This window comes from Talpa europaea (genome assembly GCF_964194135.1).
Source record: "Talpa europaea genome assembly, chromosome: 6".
In the NCBI taxonomy this organism is placed as follows: Eukaryota; Metazoa; Chordata; class Mammalia; order Eulipotyphla; family Talpidae; genus Talpa; species Talpa europaea.
In genome coordinates, this window is record NC_140072.1 from 44,641,951 (window position 1) to 44,665,271 (window position 23,321).

At 38.8% G+C, this 23,321-nt stretch overlaps 1 protein-coding gene across 1 annotated transcript; it reads left to right on the top strand.

Moving 5' to 3' along the window:
• Window positions 1–21,898: 21,898 nt before the first annotated feature.
• On the top strand, window positions 21,899–22,817 carry KRCC1 (lysine rich coiled-coil 1; the record flags this gene model as incomplete). Its single annotated transcript, XM_084235456.1, has 1 exon — window positions 21,899–22,817. The coding sequence occupies one exon, from the start codon at window positions 21,899–21,901 to the stop codon at window positions 22,667–22,669; it is 771 nt and encodes a 256-aa protein (XP_084091582.1). The 3' UTR covers window positions 22,670–22,817.
• Between the last annotated feature and the right edge of the window lie 504 nt (window positions 22,818–23,321).

Below are 23,321 nucleotides of genomic sequence, written 5' to 3' on the forward strand. Positions count from 1 at the left end.
TCAGGCCATAGGAGTTAGTAATTTAGATTTTTTTCAGGTATGAGCAAGTAAATTATATTATGTACAAATTCCATTTCAGTGTTTGGATGTTATATATTTACTATAATGAGAGGTTAAGTATAATACTCGACAGGTTAGTTTCTGAAAAGAGTTACAAACTACGACAAACTTAGTGGCTTAAAACTGTAAGTGATCTTACAGTTAGGTGTCCAGAAGCCAGAAACAGGGCTCTGGGCTGAAATCAAGATGTCAGCAGGGTCTCACCCCCTCTGGGGGTTCTAGGGGAAGGAGCTGTTTCCTTGTCTTTTCCAATTTCTAGCATCTGCCTGCACTTCTTGGCTCATGGGCCATTCCTTCATCTTCAAAACCAGCAGTTTAACATCTTGAAATGTCTGGTTCTAAGCCCCTTGTGATTCCATTGGGCCTGCTTAGATAATTCAGGGTAACCTCCCCACCACAAGATACTTTACTTAATCACTTTTGCAAAGTTCCTTTTGCCGTATTAGGCAACAAATTCACAGGTCTGGGGATTAGGACCTGGACATCTGAGGGGGGCAATATATTGTCTTTCTGTCTACCACACTTCAGCAACATAATGCTAATAAGGTTAGATTCAATAACTAAAACTCTGGGCCCAATGTTCTCTCCCTCCTTTTGTCCTGGGGCAGGTAGATTTCTTCTTTGTCTCTGACTGGGCTGACTGTGATATGAAAGAAGGTCCTCATCCCACCATGCTGGCACCCTGATCTAGGACTCCCAGCTTCCAGAACTGTGAGAAATAAAGTTCTGTCATTGATAAGCTTCCCAATCTGAGGTATTTTATTGTGTTGTAGCCTAAATGGACTAAAACACTAACCTAACCTAATAAGGGAGAAATAAAATGAAAGTTAACGTAATATATATTCATTACAATGCTCACTATAAATATGCCTGAGTACAACTATACTGTAAAATATATATAAAAAAAAAAAGTGGTCAGATGTTTGCTTCTCTGAATGGAATCACTGTGATAAGTGAGAGCTAAAAATGTAGGTTGATATTGAGGACACAGATAACACACAGGGCATTGTTGTCTGTGACATAATCTTCTGAAGTAATGAATGACCTATAATCAAGTTCTGAACAAAAGAAAGTATAACCTCCCTTCAGTTAAAAAGAAGTCACATTCCTAGAAAATTTAGTGTACGTTAAACTTTACAAAAACTGCCCTATGATTATATATAAAATAAAGTTCTAGACGTGGATAGTTAAAAACAAAGTTTCATATAACTGAAATGTGCATCTAGATATTTGAGGTTGTGTAAGATGACCAGAGATTCTTCACTGTCTAAGACTGTCCCCTACTTCCCAATGCATCTAGTCTCTCTGGCCAAGACTAGTGAGACATGGGGTGTTAGCACTAAATATAAGGATGGTGATGGGTAAGGAGGCACAGGGCCCTATATTATACATCAGACCAGTCCTGTGTGTAATTTTTGCTCAATTTCCCCTCACTGGAATTGGGAGGCAAACCTTTCCTCGTGGCCCTGGTCCTTCCCCAAATATGCCGGTAATACCCACAATCATTGACAACCAAAATTCCCTTCCTCCTTCCCACCCCCATTTCTAAAATACCTTCTATGTGGTAGAATGGTCACCATTTAGAACTGCTTGTCATCAGGAAAAGTACATCTAGAGTTTTAAAAGGATTTTTTATAGCCCTGCTGGAGTTGCTTAGCCAGAGATGAAAAGATTCAGGAATGATTCGATGTCATACATCAGAGTACAAAAGAAGTAGATTCATTCTGCATTTTCTGAAAGATCAAACTAGGGCCCAGGATGGGCATAATCATGTGGTGTCACAGTTATAAGATGATACACTTGCACACCACAGATTTTTCACCACACTTCTGTAAACGTGCCCCTTCTGCTCCAAGAAGATGGAAAACTTTTCCATTGCTAATGACTTTAACAGCTATCTAGTTTTTTTGTGTATGTGTGTCTCACACACACACACACACACACACACATACCCACACACATACACAGTGAGAAAGGGTGGAAAATGAAACAGTTCAAGTGAAAGAACCCCCAGTCCTTGAGAGAGATCTGACCTAGGAGATTCCAGACAAGAGGAAGACAAAAATGACCACTGAACTCTGCCTCTATTTCAGCTGAACTATCTTCCTACCTCAGTCCATATATGTCAAGAACATCACCCCTGACCTCCGAGCACTCCCACAGTGCTCCTCAAAGTGTGAGGCAACTGTTGCAAGACATGCCAAGCGAGGGTGATGCTGGGTACTCAGTCATGTACCTCAAGGGTGGAAGAAAGTGACATGAAGAGGCCAGGAATGGGGGCTATTTTAAAGAGTTATCTGTGTAGCACTACAAAAGAAGACATGGGCTCCAAGTATCCTTTTAATTGAACTTCCACTGGTTAACCTGCATCTCTTGTGGAATTTGATTCCAGATTCCACGTTGTAGCCTCCAAATCTTTAATCAATGCCTATATTCATATTACCATCCAGAGCCTTTCAGCAAATCACCTCAGAGATCTTCAGAGAGTGATTGTGTCCCCTTCATTTGCATATGTCACAATTTAATATGTAGAAACAAGTGAGAAAGTGAAGTTACAAATGAAATCCAGAGTAATGGTTCATGATAAGTTTTCAATCATTGGGGTAGATTGTGTGGTGCTAATTAATGCTGTGACTGATTTACCATACTTTGGAAAAACTCCATCCCTTCTATTGAAAGTTCCACTGGCTGCAGGGCCACCATCTAGTGGCAAATCAAGGGATTTGCAAGAGCTTAAATCTTTCTAAGACCTGATTTAGTAAAACACCAGTTCTTTATCACTAGATTCCATCCCCACTGTCCGTGAAGCTAAGGTTCATTTAGGCCAGGGGTCAACAAGTTTCCTCTGGGCCTGTAAACTGAGGATGACTTGTGCCTTTTTTAATTGGGGAGTGGGGGAGAGATCAAAAGATGAATATTTTCTAACACAAGAAAATTTTATAAAATTCAAATTTCAAGTGCATCCACTGAAATTTGAATGATTGAATGATTGATCCATTCATTCATTCAATTCATTATCACTGCAAGCGATCAAAGAAAAAGCTCTATGCACATCTAGCCACTCACATTCCAGGACATCAGAGGCAGGTTCCCTCCTTAAGGGTTCATTATATCCTGCATAATCACATCATTGACAAAACTCCACACTTTCTCTAGTCTCTATGTGCTTGCTAAAATAACACACTTGCTTTTATCTTTCTTCTTCTGGCTTCAAAATATTTTTAGTCGCAAATTGCTTTCTTCCCCAAAATTCCTAAATGCATTCATTCCACATGCATTTGTCATCACATGTATCAGGCACTAAGCTCTGTGCTACCAAGATTAAACACATGTAGGCCCTCTCTTTATGATATTGACCATTTAGAATGGATGGTGGAAAAGTGTGGAAAGAGCATTAAGAGCAAGGGGGAGGGTAGCGAAGGCAGCCTGAGGAATCAGGAAAGATTTCAGAGAAGTGGCATACGAAAATAAGCAGGGAGGGGCAGAGGCAGAACTGGAAGAGACCACTTCAGTCCCAAGGAGCATGAACAGACATGAGGATATAAACAATAGCATAACATGTGCAGATAATTGCAATCAGTTGGGGGCTACATAAGCACTCATATTATACTTCTGTTTATCGTTCTGTTTATCATATCATTCTGTTTATCATACCAGAACACAATAGTCCCCCCTGACAAGGATATGTTCTAAAACTGCCAATGGATGTCTGGGACAATGGATAATACCAAAACCTATATACACAGTTTTTTTTCCCCTATATATACATGCCTATGATAAATTTTAATTTATGAATTAGGCACAGTAAGAAATTAATAATAAGATTAACAACATACTGTACTAGGAGGTATGTGACTATGCTCTTTCTCAAAACATCTTATTGTATATATTATTTTCAATGGTAATTGATACATATAACTGAAACTGAGCAAAGTGAAACCCCAGATAAGGGGGAGACTACTGTGTTATTGCCTTTGATGTCCCAGAGTTTTATATACATTTGAAAACTTTTCTATTGTTTCAACAACAACAATAACTGTCTGAATGCTTGAAATCATGCTTTACTAACATTACCTCGTATTTTTCACATCCTTTGAGGTAGTTATTATGGAAGCCTCCTACTTAAAATGCAGCAATATCTCTTGAGAAACTCCCATTTGTGCACACGAGACTATACAGGAAGGCTAAAGCAACACTCTGTGAAAACAAAAATGGGAAACAAGCTAAACAATGTCTAGCTGAAAGACAAAGGACAGCTCATGGTCTGTTTGTAAGAGGGCCAGAGAGGAGCAACCTCCAAGCCAGTGGGTTGCGCTCATAGCCAAACGGAAGGTGCAGCTTTTGACTGCCCCAAGACTCCCTAAACTGGGGGTACTGGGAACTAGGGGTAGAACTGAGCCAACTTGTAGGCCTTAAAATGACTGAACACAAGTGGGTCACTCTCTTTTTTTGACTTTCCTTTGTATCCAGGTTTCTGCACAGCCGACACTAATGAGAAAATATATTGTTGAGCAAATGAATATAAAAAGATTCCAACAGCACTTCCAGCCCAGGTGCAATGAACATTCCAATGCAGGCATAATTAACAAGTGTGCTCACTTACAGCTCCTTCCTTTCAAGATTCATGGCCAGGGACTCGGCACTCTTATCTACAAGGTTGGGCAGCCAACCAGCTAGTCTATCTTTCCAAGGTCATCCCCAAATGCCTGCATCTTTCCCGCCTTGTCTGGGGATGTTGCTGCAAATGGTTGTGCCTGGTGAAAAATGATGCTATTACAATGTAACAGATATGGAGACAACTGTGTATAAAAGGAATCCTTGGTCTTCAAACAGGTGCTCAGACCTTACTGGGCTACCCAGGTCTGGGACCTCACACGTGAGTAATAAAGCTTCTCCTGACCTCACCATTCCTGAAGTACCACTTGTTCTTCCTCTACCTGGCTAAAAGGCTAAAATTTATTTCTACAACAATGCAATCTGCTGGTAAGACAGATGGAATGTGGTCATGTGCCAGCCAAAAATTTTCTTTCCCTTCTCACCTCTCCCTTTTTCATTCCCTATGTAAATAAATCCCTTTAAATCTTTTTGTTTTTTTAAATTTCTCCCTGCGTGTCTGCTTTTGGGTGTTGTCCTGCATTCTTAAGTGCACCAATGAGGACTCACAACCCCCATCATCCCAGTTTCCCCCACCTCCACATTTGCCCTATGACATATTCATACAATACAGAACTATTGTTATAGAGCAACCCCGATATTAAACGGGTTCCTGGCTGTGGGTCCTCACCCACGCGCTTTAAAGGGACTTATGAATACTCTACTACAGACACACACAAAAAGGTTAATAAAAGGTTTATTTACAAGAGGAAAGGAAATAAGGAAAATGTACAACTCAGGGAGAAAATAGGGAAATAAAGTCTTTAATGCGTCCTACCCGATCCGACGACCTGGAAACCCAAAGTCACTCTCAGAGCTGGCCGGACGCTGCGAGCTGGTGGAGAGCCCAAAAATGGGGTCCCCCAAAGCCCACGTGTCTGCCTTTTCTATCCACCTGGCTGCTTAACCCCACCCTCAGGTCCCAGCCACCTTCCCTTTGGTGGTGATGGGATTTGGAGTTCCCAGTGTCTTTGGCTTTGACCTGGGGTGGGGGTGGAGTCCACAAAGCCTATATGGAAATAGCTTTGGGACATCCTTTTCCCCCTAACACTATGATAGTGAATGAAGTAAACTCTCATATCTAAGCAGGCATTAATATTTTTTTTTAAATGGCAAGTGTGGGGGGGAAGCAAGTAAATAACATTTATCTAAAGATTTAAATCATGCAAAGCAATACTTCATGTTACTTAGGGATACGTATATAAGAAGTAAAAGTTATAAAGAAATGAATGGATATGAGAAATGCTGAATTCAGGTTGGTGTTTACTTCTGAGGGAAGGAAAGGTTCATAAGGAAGCAAGGAAATGATACCGGAATTGTCAGTCTCCCAGCCAGGAATGGATCTCAGGCTGCAGGGCAGCGCTGAGCCTCAGTCACTAGACCCCCACGGGTTGGTGTCTCACGAAGCCGCAGCAGGAACTTCACAGACTCTCAGGCAAGCAAGCAAGAAGAGGCAGGTTTGTTTTGAGAAAGAAAAAGTTTATTGAGGAGAAAAAGAGCAGAAATAAAGTGGGACTCCCAGGCCAGGAAACCAGGCCTGGGAGGGGCAAGGAAGCCAAAGTGGAGTTGTGTCTCAGGGAATATATATACCTTTTTTTCCCTCATTATTTTAAAGCTCCACCAGTCTCTTTGTGATTGGTTAGTTTTCGGCTATTTTACTTAATTTGCTACTGAGTGGGAGATTTTTACATTTTTTATTTAACAGTTTTGTCTCTCCCCATTTGTTGTATCTTTATCTTTATGGCCCAGTTCTCTGGATGGGCATTCCTGTATTGAAGTTAAACAGTTGTCTTTCTAAGTTGTTCATAAATTAAACCACTCTCTATTTCTCTAATCTCTGCCTCCCTTTACCACCTGAAAAAAACCAAGACCAGCTTTAACAATGTTGTCCTTGGTCCTGAGATGTTTGTTTTTCTTAGTGAAATTGGTTACATTCCCTTGGTTGTCCTTATCTCTGAAGCCTCCCTAAATTCTTCAGAGTTCCTCTCCTACACTGTCCCTAAAACTGCCTAATTTCTAACTTGCCCTATGTCTCAGAAAGACCATTCCAGGAAGGAGCAGCCTAGACATTGAGATATACAATAGCTCAGTAGTGGAATCAGGAAAGATTTAATATTTACTTAATCATTCGATGAAAAAAGGGTGGGAAGGGGAGAGCACTAGAGAAAGACCTCAGGGAGGTGCAGAGAAGCCAGGTACTACTCAGGTTTGATCTTTCCCAACAAAGGGGAGCCAGTCATGAATTCCAGATACTTCGATTTGGCATCACTATAGAGAGTAGATTGGAATGGTGAAGACAAAGGAAGGCTGATGGGATAGGCCTCAAATGAGATGAGAACCTGAAATTAAGTAATGGCAGTCTGACAAGGAAAGGAGAGGATAGCGAAGAGAAACTCTTGCATAGCCCACCAGCAGACAAGCCGCTCCACAGGGAAATGGGTGGGACATTACCTAGCAGTGAGATGAATAGCGTACCATATGCAACAGCTTGAATGAAACTCAAAATGTTGACTGAAACAAGTCACAGAATACTGCACAGAGAAAGATACAACTCTTAAATTTAAAACCAGTCTCAGCTTTTTGGAGTCACATAAACATGTGCAGATACATGGACACATAGTCATGAAAGAACCGATGACTACAAACCGAAAGTGACTTCTTTGAGACAGCGGACGAGATAAGATGGCGAAGGGCCTGTCTCTGTGCACGCATTGCGAGAGGGATCTAGAGAAGGGTCATTAATAAACCAATGACAACATGTTACTGTGACCAAGGGCTAGGCCTAGTCCACTATGGATGAAAGGCCCTAATAAAGGAGAGAAAGATGAGGCAAGATGTGTATTTTTCAACTACTTTGGAGGTATGATCCGAAGATTTCCAGACCTTTTCCCCCACAGCTGGATTCGGACTCACTCTCAGAAAGCCGAGACGCCGCCCTTGCTATTCCCCGCCCCCAACCCCGGGAACCGCAGGCGCGCGGGCCTGGGGCTCGCCGGCTGCGCCCGCGAGGAACCCGGAAGCGGGGCTGAGGGGCCCGGCGAGCAGGAAGGCGGGGCTGCGGGGGGGCGGGGGGCGGGAAGGCGGCCGGCGCAAGCGCAGTAGCGCGCTTCGCCGCCATGGCGTGGGCGCCGTCCAGTCAGCTGCGGGTGGTGGCGGCGACTTCCCCTCTGGAAGCCGGGTCTCCGCCTCCTCCTCCACCTACCCCGCCTGCTCGGTGGCGGAGGCGGCAGCGGTCGTCCCTGCCTCTCCGCCACCTCCACCTCGGCCTGTGTCCCGGCCGGCGGCGTTGGCGGGGAGGGGGACTGTAGTTGTAGACGCCCGCCCCTGCCTCAGAGAAGGTGAGTTCCCGCCCCGGCGGCGGGAGCGGCCCCTCTTCAGCCCCTGCACTGCGGGGCCCAGTAAAGGCCCGGCGCACCCCGCCGGCCGGGCTCGCCCCGAAAGTGCGAAATGGCCGACCGGGCCGGGCCCGGAGTTCCTGCGCTCTCCACACCACCCGCCGACCCCGGGAAGGGGCGCCAGGGCCCCCAGTGGATTGTGGAGAGTAAAGGAACGCGACATCATGCTGAGGAGGCGGAGGTTTGAGTGGGGACGAGAGGCGACCAGGCAGAGAGATCGTGGACTGTCAGGGAGAGGGAAGGGGGGTTGATGAGAAAACTCCCAGACTGAGGGGACAGAGGCAAGGAGACGAGAGGCCTAAGACGGGAAAGGGACATCACCTCGATTTGCACTAAGGGAACACCCCGGCAAGTAAAGAGAGGTGGAGTTAGGAATTGGGGGACAGTAGGAAGTCGCTTGGGAGCTTCAAGTTGTCGGGACCACTAGGAGGTGGTGAGGGTTTTGAGGGATCCCTTTGGAGAGATTTCCTTGTCTTTCTAAGGATAACAGCCCGTCAAACAAGTTTCTAAGATTTTCAGGCCTTGCTTGAGATGGTCTGAGTTTTATTATGTATATGCCACCGTCAAAGACATCAAAGCCTGACATTAATCAGAGCAGTAATAACAGATTTTATGCCCTAACTACTGACATGGGGGCAGCTTAGCTCCATTCAGAAAAATGCCCCGGGGTGACTGGACGTTTTAGAGGGGAAATGAGGTAGTGGGTGAGAAAAGAGTGTTCTGGGAGGTGAAAAAGTAGAGACCCAGGCAGTGTGAATGCCAGCAGTGTTGTGTGCTGGTCATTATGGAAGTTAGGATTCTAGCTTCCCACGGAGTCTGGGAGGCAAAGAACCGGTCCTTTCTGAAGATTGCATTGAAATGGATGGCTTTGTGGCCCCGGAGAAAGACCCCTCCTGAGTTGTAGGAAATACGTGTACATCTCAGAGGAAGTGAGGGAGGGAGCTCACTTGTCAATCTGTTTTACTAAGTACTCAAAAGCTGGGCGATCAGGGACCTATCATCAGGTGTTGATTGGAACAGGATGTTCTTTTCGACATCCCTGAGCTTTTTACTCATGTGAACCCAGAAGGGGCCTTGATCCCACCGAATTGGCCTTAGATGCTCAAGGCCCTGGTAAAGTTGGGTCAAGTCTTTTTGTGCCGTTTGTTTGGAAGGAGTGTTCTGCGGTTCTCACCAACACATTTCCCCTAACATAAAAAGGTATTTCTTGAGCATTTCAATCTAAGAGATGGTTGAGTTCATAAAAATAATATGTACCTGGGAACTGCCTTCTGTGCCAACTGTGAGAACAAACTTTTAAGACAGCTTTGAAAACGATTTTAGGTGGTGTAGCTTGATCCCACTGCAGAAGGTCTCAGTGAAACATTCAGCTATCTTCATTTCATAATTAATTTTTAGTACTTGCTGTGTTGCTTTATGTTGCACTGTGTCTCCCGAGTGAAAGACGGTGAAATTATTGTAGACTAATTTAGATTTCTTTATCTTGGAGGAATAAATATAATAGCCTCACAAAAATAATATTTTCACCCTCTTCATGTTATATTCTACTTGTTGTTCCATAATCTTACACCTTTCACTTTGGAGGAATGACAAAGCAGTAAAATATCATAAATATCTGAAAACATTTTTGTAAGCACTTCATATAAATTCCATTCATTAAAAGGGGTTATTAGAAATTCATTGCAACCAAATAATGTTCCATTCAGTCTCTTACTGAAGACAGTCTTTGAAAGATTAGATTAAATGTATTTAATCAGCCTGATAGCATAGTATCATTTTCTGAGATAAACAATAAAATCTGGATTTTTTGTTTTTATACCAAACTTCTTTCTCTCACCAACAAGGAAGGCTGTATATAGGTGTCACCCACAAGCAAGCGTCAGGACTACAGTTTAATTTGACTTCCATAGCCAGATCACAGGAACATTTGGAAATAGTTTCTTGTGAAAGAAATGACTTCTTGCCAGTCCTAGCATTTTGTTTGTAGTTAGTGATAACTTTGAATTTGTGCAGTTATTAAAAACAGTGACAGTTCACACAATATTAGCAATAACCTTTCTATACCACTTTAAGGAAGTAGGAGAGTGCTCGAGTCTTGACTTGTAGCAGGTTCTAGTGCTGATTACCTCACTAGCTGTGGGGACTTGAGTAAATCCCAAACTTTCTGGACTTGAGTTTTATCATTTGTCAGGGGAGGAGTAGGACTAGCCGGATCAAGTGGTTCTCAACCAGGGGTGATTTTGTTGTTCTCCCACCACCACCCTCTGCCATCCCCCAATACCACTCCCAACCGAAAGGACATTTGGCAGTGTCTGGAGATACTTTTAATTTTCACCTTTAGGAAAGGATGGGCATGGTGAGCACAGGTGCTACCAGCATCTGTGTAAGCTACCAGCATGGTATATAGGCTTGAGAAGCTGCACACATCCTAAAATATATCGGCAGCCCCCATACACACAAAGGATCATCCCACCCAAGATGTCAGCATTGAGATTGAGGAATTCTATGCTACCCAAACCCTGAGGTCCTTGACAGTTTCAGAACTGAGTTGATTTTGCAGTTCCTAATGTTATTGCCGTGGCATGGCTTTGTTCTATAAGAGCAATTCATAAAATATCCTTTGACCTATAGAGACCATAGATGACATTCAAAGAATAATGAAATTTCTGTAGATTTAGGACTGAGACTACTCAGGAGGATTTGAAAACCAGTATCATTTGTTACTTAAAAATTATCTGTTGTCATTTCTAGTAAATAACCTTCATTAGCCTTCAGTTAATTGCTACTTAACAAATGGTCAATATCTGATATATTATTTCAAACACTTTAATAGGATTCAGTATATTTTTAGTTTAGGTCATTTATAAAAGCCTTAAATAATTGGCAATTATGATAGTACATAAGCAAGAAGAGGAAAGAAATGTTACTTGGTACTTAATATCATTTTTTTTTTCCCCCTAAAAATACTTTATCAGATTCTTCGAGGAGTAAAACTATTGGTGTGTTTCTATTTATTCAACTCTGACTTTCAAGATCTTGATAGGAACATTGAAGCTGATATGAAGGTTATCTGCTAATACTTGTAACTGTAACACTCTTATGAGGAGTTATTCCGTATTGGGCTTGATAATGAACAAATGTTAGTATTAAATATTGGCAAGTCCGGAATATATAGGTGGTATAAGATTACAAATAGGAAATTCAAAAATTAAACTGAGTCACAAAAGAAATACGTGACCAGACTTAAATGAAAAGACATAAACAGAATTTATGGTCAAGGTATCAGATTTTTCCACAGCACTTTATAATTCATTCAGTGAGGTTTCTCAAATACTTTTGACAGCTTAAAAAAATTTCACTGAGTAATGATAGCCCTGAGAAATCAGTAAAAATAAAATTACATGTTTATCTGCTGCTGCTTTTTAGGAAGAAATAAATGGACTCAGTTTTTTACTGAAGGGTATTTGACTCCTTATTGAATCACTAATCCATTTATATAACAATTGCCTAAAAAAATTTCCCTTTTCATGTTTTTAAGCAGAAGCTCAAGTCCTTACATTTATTCAGAAAACATTTGAACTTCTGCTCTGTACCAGATATTATGCTTGGCACTAAGAATAACAGATGAACCAGACATAACCCTTTTAAAGAGCTCAGTAGTAATGTTTGTTAGTGATATTAGAGAGGGACAGTGGAGAAACTGCAGTTTGAAATATGGATCAGTCAAACTCCTGGAGTATCAGGAGTTGTTCATTGTTTTATACAAATCTGCCCATGGCATTTTTGATACAGACACACCAAAACACATTATATTGTAAATCTAGTGTTGGCAGCTGGGAACACTAATGGGAGGAGAGGATATCTGAAGAGACATTAATGACTTTCAGATCTACATTTATTCAGTGTCAATATGTGAAAATAGTGACTTAGGCACATTAAAACAACTAATTTGAGGTCACCCCTACTACGTTCACCATTTTATGTTAGGACATGAGCATTGATTTTTTTTTTCCCTCCTCCATACAGGTGCATTCACATTAACTAACCAACACTGTGAAAGGAATGGTATGCATTTGATAGCACTCTAATGTAGGATGTCTGCCTTGGGTTCGAATAAAATTACACACGCATGATCCTTGAGCTCAGTTGCCATAGAGTACTTAGATGAATTGCTACTCAAAGACAAAGTTTGAATAAAGTTTAAATAAAAGCAACTTTTATATTAAATATGTAACTAGTACTCCCAATTAAATACTTTAATTCCTTTGTATTTTTTCATTAGAAATATGTCATAGTAAACCTTAGTAATTTTTGCCATTGTTGTTTTAGTGTGAAGTAGCTGGAGCTTGACAAAGTCAGGTCAGATATTAATCTCATTTCCTGAAAAGGCAAGGTTAATAACTAACAAAGCAAAGAGTATTCATGGTACTGACAGGTACAGGGCTGTACTCCCAGCACAGTTAAGATCTCAGAACTTTAATGGGGTTTGACCTTCATGGTAAAAAGGAATAAAACAACATACTTTGGCAAAGATAATAGAATGTTACCTAGTCTCCTAAAACTTAGTATTGCACTCTGCTTAGTCTTTCCTGAAATTGTAATGGCGTTAAAAGATGGCAAAGCTCAAGAGCAGGTACAAGAAACGAGGATGTCCATTCTCACCGCTTCTATTCAATATTTTCCTGGAGGTCCTAGCCAGTACATTCAACCAAGAGAAAGAAATAAAGGCTTTCAGATTGGAGAGGAAGAAACAATACTGTCTTTATTTGCAGATAATATGCTTGTTTATGTGGAAAAGAATTCGTCATTCTAGATGTCTCATAGATGAGAATATTTTCTTCCATTTTGTGACTTTTTAACTTTTTTACTGGAGAGATGTATAAATCATGGAGGTCAGAAGATGTTCCGGTTTTTAAAAAAGGGAAAAGTGGATTCCAGGATGTAAACTGGAAGTTTTTATCAGTTGGGAGGGCAACCAAGCATAACCGTTAATGATATATTCTGAAGCCAGAATGCCTCTGCTATTTACTAATTGCAATCATGGACATGTTCCTTAACTTTGCTATTCCTCAGTCTCCTCTTCTATAAAATATGGATAATAGTAGTGCTTAGCCCATAAGGTTCTGAGGGAAATAAAATTAGTTACTGTTTATAAGTGCTTCAACAGTATCTGGTACATAGTAAGGGCAATACTGGATAAGTCTTATGAAACTGATTATTACTAAGGGACTTATGAATGTAATACTTTAAAATGAACATTAAAAGGTAATGTGGATTTACTGAAAACACAAACATGTCTCATTTTCCTTTCTATGAAAAGTCTACTGGTAGATCGTAGGACCATTGTGGGACCATATTTCTCAGACTTCCTTGAGTCTTTTGAGGTGTTCAGTAGTATATCAAGAGGCACTGGCAGTTTGAATAGCACATTTTATTTAAAGTTTAAAGACTCTTTTAAGACTAGTGTTCAGGAAGTCCATAAATTCTTAAGGTAAACCATGAAACTTTTAAATACATGTTTTTGTGATTGGTCTCTTTAACCTCGCAATGAAAATTTCCTTGCCTACCTATAAAATACTTTGGTAAAATGATTGAGATTGAGAACCATTGCTATAGAATGGTTACAATTTAAGAGGACATGTCATGTATCTTTAAAATATTAACAAAATGGAAAAATAAGAGTGATGTCACACAGAAAGACTTGAATATTCAGATCCATAAGAGGAAGGTACATGGGGCATGGAGTGGGGAAACATAGTATTTGAAAAGATGCTAAATTTAATTTTCAAATAAACTCACATTCTGTCAAATTCTTAATATCTCCCTGATTAAAATCATAGATTACTGATGGATGTAGCAAAAAGGTAACTTCTTTGTCATATGCCATAATATTATCTTGGGCTTGTCCTACTGAAAGTTTTTACCAGTGCCGTAGATGAAGACATAGATGAAAACTCTTACCTTTGCAGAGCCATAGTAAATTTAAAGATTGAAAGAATTTTAATGTAAAAAATCTCATAGATTGGAATAATTAAACTCATGAGATGCAGTATAAAGCCTGCATTTTGAAAAAGTCATGTTACATTTATTACCAAGTGGGAGAAGAGCCAATATAGGGAATGAAATGTTGCCTCTAGTATTTTAACAATTACAAAGGTCCGAAGAAACTATAATATGATACCTATTTTTTTTAAAAAATAATGCCAAGGAATATGGTAAAAATGGAACTAGCATCCAGGTCAAGGGACATGATCATTTCATTGTGCTCTACAGACTTGAAGTCTGTGTTCTTCAAACTGTAGAATGCTACAACCCGTAATAAGTAAATGTATCCACTAAGAAAATGGAATAAAGGTAGCATAAATGTTTTCTGAGGGAAGCTTTCTACAATACCTATAATTTGCTATCATACCTTCCTTCTTTTATGGTTCCTTATTGTCCACCATGTTCACAGAAGTTTGGCCAGTGTCCAACTGTTTTAATTTATAATCTTTATAACAAATTTCAAGGTACATAGTACATCTGCAAGTTATCTCAACTTGGTTCTAGAGCTATAGAGGAATAGAACACACAGAATAGGAAGGGAAAGGACAGGTGTGACAGACACTTGATAGAATCTAAGTTTATTCCAAAGTCAAATCCACCATCTTTTTGAACACTAAGCTTCTCCACTCCACTCCCCACGCCCCTCCTTCTGGAGAATAACAACAAAAGCAGTAACAGTGATAATAATACCTCTCTTCATCTTCATTCTGACAAAAATAACTTTACCCAAAATCAAAGTCTCAGAGTCATCTGTGCTTCTCTGTTCCTTCTACCTGCTTTCCCAGCTACCACAAATTCCTTCGATTTTACCTTTAGAATGTTTCTTTCTTCCTTTTTCTGTTCTCACTGCCACTCTTCCGCTTTAGCCCAATATCTCTTGCCTGCAGTACCCTCCTAACCTATATCCCCATTTCGAGTCTCTTCCTCTATTGGCTACAGTATTAAATCCAAATATCCGAAGAAGGCCTATTATAATCTGGCCACATTCTGCCATTACAGCATAGTCTTTCATGACCTTCATGCATATCTTATTTAAAACAGATGAGCATTTTCTAGTGCCTATCCCTCCTCTAGAATGCCCTTTCTTTACTCATTTTTAAAATTTTATCTATTTTATTCTCCTGTCTTTTTAAAAATTTTTATATAGCTTATATATATTTTACATCATTGTTCATTTTTGTATATTTGCTTTCTCCTCTTGGGTGTTAAGGATCAATCCAGAATCTGTTCTTCATAAAACGTTTCCCAAACCCTTCACAAGAAAACATTCTGTTTTCCTATTTTATAGCACTCAACATGCTTTTGTCTTACATTTTAGTTCTTTCATATCATTTTCAAAACTGTAATTTTCTTGATGTTAGGACTTGCCTTGTTTACTTATTTATAATTCCTAGTGTGTGAAACAGCCATGTATATATAATGGAAAGTGTCCAAATAAACCATTGTTTAAGATCAGCACTATCAATTAACACATGAGGCAAGTTATTTTAATTTCTTTGAATCCTGCTCTTTAAAGAGTAGGACATTTGGGGCATCCCTGGTGGCGCAGCGGGTTGAGAGCAGCACTGTGAAGCTGTCCACAGCCTCTGCAGTGCGGATTCGATTCCCAGCCGGCCAGGGAGATACCCCACATGGCGCAGCAGACCTCTCCTGGCTCGCCCGCTGCGCCCCTCAGCAGTGTCTTCAGTCCTTCTGCCTGTTCTGCTCCCTGCTCTGTCTCTGGTGAATTCTCTCACCCTCCCACTCCTGGCCTGTACCCCAGTGCTTGTATAAATAAATAAATCTTAAAAAAAAAAGAGAAAAATATAATGAAGAGTAGGACATTCCACTTAACCTTACAGAAGTGAAAGACTGAAAGAATTACCTCTTATCTTGTTTGGCATACACAAGTCACTCAATAAATATTCATCTCTTTTCCCTCCTACCTAGTCCCATAGTACTCACTATGGTACCTTGAAGACAAAACTCGATAATGTGTTTTGTTTTGTGTTTTTTTTAAGGATGACAGTCTTTTTTTTTTCTTTTTTTAAGATTTATTTCTTTTTACAAGCACTGGGGTACAGGTCAGAGGCACGAGAGAGTGAGAGAATTCACCAGGGACAGAGCAGGGAGCAGAACAGGTAGAAGGAGCGAAATACAGTGCTGAGAATGCAGCGGGACAGCCAGGAGAGGTCTGCTGCGTCATGTGGGTATCTCCCTGGCCGGCTGGGAATCGAACCCACACTGCAGAGGCTGCAAACAGCTTCACAGCACTGCTCTCAACCTACTGCGCCACCAGGGAGGCCCCATAATAATAATGTTCAGTAAAGCCCAGTGTTATGGAGAATTTGAACTAAGTGATATGGAAATTGAAAAATAAAGGAGTAACATTGAAAAACATTATAAAGCCAGCGTTGATATGACTCAAGATTTGATAAGGAGAAAAATAGCTGAGATTTTGAGCTTAGGAATGTGATGTTTAAGAGAGATAGAGAAAAGCAAGAGCTATTGATAGTTTGGTGGTGAAGAAGTTAAAGGTAATTTCAAGTTTCTTACCAAGGTGTCAACTTAGAGCACTGACTTTTAGAAATGGGGAATCTGACGTTAAGGGTTGAACCAGGAGTGAAAATCATTGCCTTTTTTAAGGATATCTGGAGTTTCTAAATTTACTAGTCTTCTAAGTTTACTAGTCTTCTGTAAATTTTCCATCCATACTAAGTTTTGATTGTCACCAAAAGACATTCTCCAGTTCTTAATAAAGATTTGTAATAAAAAAGTCAGTGTTCCATCACCACAGTCAGGTTATATATTTTAATTCTGAATCAATGAAAGTTCTGAAAGCCTTATTAGTTGACTTTTTTTTTTTTTGGTCTTGCTAAACTTTAGGGTCAATGTAATTAAATTATATACTTTAAAACAACTCAAAACTAATTTAGAGAGAGATACATTAGAGATTTATAAGTAGTCATCTAATCTCTCCAAATGTTTACTTATAATTTTTTGAAACATAGTATTTTTATTCAAAACTTTCGTTTTTATTTTTTGTGTGTGTTTTTTTCCTTTGTTTTTTTCTTCTTGTCTTTCTCTTTTTTGGAGATTTTTGGGGGGACAAAAATTAAAACAAATATGTACAGAGGACAAATTTAAAGTGTTTTCCCATATTCCTTTCCTAACCCCGTTAAATTCCCAAACCCCATTAAATTTAGTGTTTATCTTCTCAGATATTTTCTGTGGGCATTCAGCTAACACACAAGATCAGATTGTCGAACATGAATCAGTAATATTACCTAGCAACAAGTTCACTAATATAGGCAACCAGAGGTGCTAATGAAACAGTATTTACAGTAAATACACATGATGACCCTTCTGACCACTTTTTCCTGCATTGGACATGCAGCTCCACCCAGAATAATGGATGAGCTTTCTATTGATAGAATAATAGCCAATAAGGTTTCTAATAAACAGAGGAGGTTTCTAAGTGAGGGTCACCCCAGGGAGTTGCATCGTTTGTGATGTACTTCAGGGAACTGCCTCATAAATCCTGCGATTATTTACTGTAGCTAATCAATCTTTAGCCAGGAACATCTTGTTACGGACATTTTAGAGACAAGGTCTTGTCCTCCTAGTAAATATCATTAAGCTCTTTACTCAGTGGTCGGGAGGTTACCTGCCTTCTTCCCTCTTCCCCCTCAAGAGGAGGAGGAGTGAGCAGTCACTCTTAACTTCTTCCTTACAGTAAATATATATATATATATATATAAAATCTGTTTAATTTGTAGTTGTGTATGTATGTTGAATGTCTCTATACTAAAGTTAGATTTTATAATCAATAGGTCAATAAGTAAGGTGTTTTACATCTTGTTTTTTCCCCTTAATATGTCACGGATATTTCTCTATGCCAATATGTGTGGTTCCGATTCATTCAATTAAATAGCTGCATAGAAAATACAGTTTTGGTGTTCTGTGATTGACATATTTATAAACTAGCAAATGTCTATAGAATAAATTTTAGCAGCTTTAGATAGTAATGCAGACTTTTACTATATATGTAGTAATTTTGACATGTGGTATGGAACACTTTCAGCAAAACTACAAATTGAAGATTTGTGCAACCCAGCCTCAAGCCATTCTGTCATGCCATTTTTCAACTGTAATGTGATCATTTTGTGTCTCTGTGTCACAATTAAGTTATGTCCTTTTTTTAGACATAGTGCTAGTCCATACTCAACAGATGATAGTATAGCATAAATATGACTTTTACATGCACTGGGAAACAAACAAAAATGTAATGGGACTTGATTGCAGTATTTGCTTTATTCAGTAATCTGAAACCTGCAATATATCCAAGGCATTGAATATATAAATATAATTATAGCCTTGAGTGGTTTACCTGAGCTTTGTTGTTGTGACCCTTGTTTGTGGTCATGTTTGTACAAACTGTGGAGGGTGGTTGCCCCCTGCAGGTAAAGATGGTTTGTGGTTCCTCTATAATTCTAAGATGACATTCATTGTATAGCTAGAATCTGTGACTATCTGAAAATAGACTGCATTTCTTGAGATTTTCTGTGATAAAGCACAAAAGTGTCAAGGCTAGAGATTTCTTAGCCCAGCCTTTTAGTACTAGTGCCCCAGACCATTTTCATAAAGTTCAGATTCCTGCTGGTGCTACACTAACTTCTTCAGAATGACATTTTCTGTTTACCACATTAAACATTAGAGGTTTACTGAATGTTTTCATGCTTAAATTGCTATTATAGTGAGCAAAAAGCAAATACAATAATAGCCTTTTAAGCACGCAGGAAATTGATATTTGAATAATATATGAAATATCTAGTCGAAAACTTAAAGTATTACCTTAAATGTTTAATATGATCTGTCTTACCTCCTTTATTTTATTCATAGATAACATCGAATGAACTGAACTATTTCCAGATACCTTTTGTAGAAGGTATATGTGTTGTAATACTGTAGTCTGAATCACTGAGGATTTCACACTATGAGGTAGGTTGAAAATAAAGCGCTAAATCCTAAATCATGGGATTATTTCTACTGAAACTGATACTTTGATTTTAAAGCAAATGAAATGCTATTCCTAAACTCTTAGTTCAGGCTAGATATATCAAAATTCATTAATGCTATCTTCAATTCAGAGGGGTATATTTGTGGTGACTTGGTTCTAAAATAAGATATTATTTATTGCTCCAGGTAAAATACATGCTCAAAAGGTTAGCTTTACTTTGAAATTTATAGGAAGCAAAATGAAAGAAATTGACACTAGATTTTTATGAGTTTTCGGATAACTGATCTGTATTAATGCTGGAATTCTAGACCTTGAATTATTTCATCTTTATAACAAGATTGTGCTTAGTTTCAGGTATATGGGAATAGACTATTGGACAAAAATAGAGTTTTATAATCTCTGCATCATGGTTTTTAGCTCCCCAGCTGGTATACAGTCTCACTATTTGGAGAAAGTTGGTGCTAAAAAGCTGAAGCAGTTAATGAGTGAATATGTTCAGATTTCTCCACAAAGTTCTCAGCCTGATAAAGGTAAGATTCCATTCATCATTTTTCATCTCTCTGCTATCTGTGTTCTTCAGGGCTGGTTTTTCAAGTGTTCATCTATGGTAAGCCATATCAGTACATTATTCCTTTTATTGTTAAGTAATATCCTATTGTGTGAACATACCATGATAGACATTGAGTTTGTTTCTTCTTTTTAGCTGTTTGAATAGTACTGCTACCAACATTTACATGTTTTGTGTAGAAGTAAGTTTTAGTTCTTTTGATTATTTACTTAGGGATGAAATTGCTGGGTCATATGGTAACTCGATGTTTGACATTTTGAGGTACTACCAAACTGCTTTCCAAAGTAACTGCAACCTTTTCACATTCCCACCAACAATGAAGTTTCCAGTTTTTCCACATTCTTGCCATCACTTATCTGTCTTTTTGGCTATAGCAATTCCAGTGGCATGAAGTAAAATCTTTTTATTATCAAAATTTTTCAAAGATAAAAATAGAAAATTTTCCTTTTACATCATCTAATTTCAATAATTTATTCATTCACCTTCATCAACATTTGGGTTTTCTTCCTTTCTGGGGTTATTACCAAAAAAACAAGCAAACAAAAAACAAACGAAAAACCCTGCTGTGAACATTCTTGTTTATGTGAACATATATTTCATTTTCCCTTGGGTAAATATCTAGGAGTGGAATAACTGGATCATATGGTGGGTATATGTTTAACTTTCTCAGAAGTTACCAAGCTGTTTTCTAATGGTTGTACCATTTTTACATCCACCAGGGTGTTTGAGAATTCCAGTTGTTCTACACCTCATGTTGTCATCTTTTTCACTGTAATCATTCTAATGATTACTCATTCTAATGAGTACATAGTGGTATCTCATTGTGGTTTTAATTGCCATTTACTTAATGTCTAATGATATCAAGCATCTTGTCCTGTGTTTATTAACCTTTTGTGTATTTTTATGAAGTGTCTGTTCAGATATTTTACCCATACTTAGTGAAATACTTGTTCATTATTTTATGCTAATCATAATTTTTATAACGTTAAATAGGGGCTAAATTTTCTGAATCATCAAATTAGGCTTCATTTAGACTTTCTTTTTGATCTCAAATTTCCACAAGAGATAGATGATCATTAGTGACTCAGACTGCTATGTCAGGCATATTTGTTTTTGTTAAAGGGAAAGAATGTTCAGTCCTGCATGAGTTATGCTGCCTCCCTATTTTTACTGATATCACCAAACTACCTAGGGCATTGTCATTCCTAATAAGTATGTTACCTGCTTTATTTGTATTTATGCAGGAGTTGAGTTGGGGAAGAGAGTCAGGGTTAGTGCTCACCTCCTCCCCCCCCCAATAGTCAAACAAAAATTATCTATTTTATATAAATATAAAAAATTATCTATTTTATATTTCTTCTGAAACTTTCTCTACATCCTTTCTACTCCTCTCAGCTTTCCTTCCATTTCCTCCCTTACCCTTCCCATCAGCACTTTAATAGAAAGAACAAATCAAAAGACATTCTAGAATGCTTTTTTCACCAATCATAAGTGGTGGAATGAAGTCCAAGCCCTATATAGAAGACACGGAACTCTGTTCTCTCTTTTTTCCCCTCATACCCTGTAAACCGAAGAGTAGTTTTATCTCATAGCTGAATTTCTAGTTTCCAGCAGTCTCAAAATATTTTACAAACATCCTTTTATCATTAAGTCTTACAGTATTCTAGTTAGGTGAGTATGTCTCTTTATTTTGTTTTGTTTGAGTAAACTGAAGATTTTTAAAGATCAAGTTTCTTTTCTATGATCTGTTACTTTTCTTAGAAAACAATATATAAAAAACTAATGAGTCAGAACTTTAGAACTTACTCAATTTTCAGGTCAGGTCACACAACATGCATATGTAGCCGTTACCCACACATCCCTATATGCCTTACATTTTCAGTCCCATAACACAGTCCTCTATGTCAGCTCCTTCCTGTCCTCTTCATCCCACTTCTGAGAAGGAGAGTTACTTGTGAGTGACCTGGGAGATATTTGACCATTCTGGTGCTCCTTTTTGGTGTATAATGGTGTGATTTTTAACTTTATGCAGACATAGGATTTAATTTGCTTGGGCATCTTTGTTTTTGTTTTGTGAAGCTCTTTTCAAAAGTAAAGGAAATACACTTTGCAGAATAAAATAACCTAATAAAAAGAATTCTCTCTCTTCTCTACAGAGAACCCTTTGTTTTCAACCTAATGAAACATTCAATGAAGACATATAACTCTTTTCAAGATGAACTTGAAGATTATATCAAAGTACAGAAAGCCAGAGGCTTAGAGCCAAAGACTTGTTTCAGAAAAATGAGAGAGGACCTTTTGGAAACCTGTAGATACAAAGAAGAGGTTGATTCCAGACCCAGGTATAGAATGTTTAATCAAAGACTTCCATCAGAAACCATCCAGACCTACCCAAGATCATGCACTATTTCACAAAGAGTGGAAAACCGGTTACCACAGTGGCTGCCAGCTCATGACAGTAGGCTGAGACTAGACTCCCTGAGCTACTGTCAATTCACCAGGGACTGTTTTTCAGAAAAATCAGTACCCCTCCACCTTAGTCAGCCAGAGTATAATTGTAACTCATATAGTATAGATTCTGGAGTTCACAAGCACCTCTCCTCAGAAAGCAGTACCAACATCCATCAAACCAGTCACAAACAGATACATCACAAGAGAAAACGGCACCCAGAGGAAGGCAGAGAAAAACCAAAGGACGAACGGCCCAAGCATAAGAGAAAAAAAACTTGTGAGGAAATAGATTTAGACAAATACAAGAGCATCAAAAGAAACACAACAGAGATGGAAGCAGGCAGGGTAGATACAGAAAAGCCTAAGGACAGAAAAGAGAAAAAAAGAGAAGTAGCCTCTAAGAAAGAGGAGCGTAAGCGTAGAAAAGAAAAAAAGGAACAAGGCAAGGAAAGGACAGAGGAGGAAATGCTTTGGGATCAGTCTATCCTTGGATTTTGACTATCTCCAGTTGGTTCTCCCAAGGCTAAATTGAAAAAGTACTGAGGAGCTTGGGTTTATGACATTTGTGTTCATAGCATTTTTCTCATGTGAACAGGCACTTCAAACTTGTAACAGGCCCAGTGAACGGGAAGTAGCTACTGTTCTCCAGCAGGGAAATTCATTTTCCTCATTTCTGAAGGCATTGTTACAATTTTTCTTACATATAATGTAATTTCCCTTAATGAAAGTGGCTCTTTCTGCATCAAATTGCTATGATGGTGGAAGTAGTTACCCCTTGGGAGGTCATTTATTTTAAATTAGAGGCTTAATAGGCTTTGCAGACTCTATTTCTTGATTGGGTTTGGTTTAATTTAGGGGAGGTATTTTTATATTCATCAGTTTTCTCTATGAAGCAACTTAGGTTGGTTTTTTTTCCCCCTTTGTTAAATCTAACTTGCAGTGTATTTTCTAAATTGGAAAGTAGAAAATGAAATCCATTAAGTAATAGTAAGCTTAGGTTACATATAGTTTTAAGTTTCAAAGTTTATATCCTAAAAGTCAATTTCTGTTCTAGAAATGTTTATAATAAAGTGTTCTAATTTCTACATTTTATTGTTCTGTGTCAATGATCTGTTCCCATTCAACTGCTGAAAGAACTGTAACTGAGAAA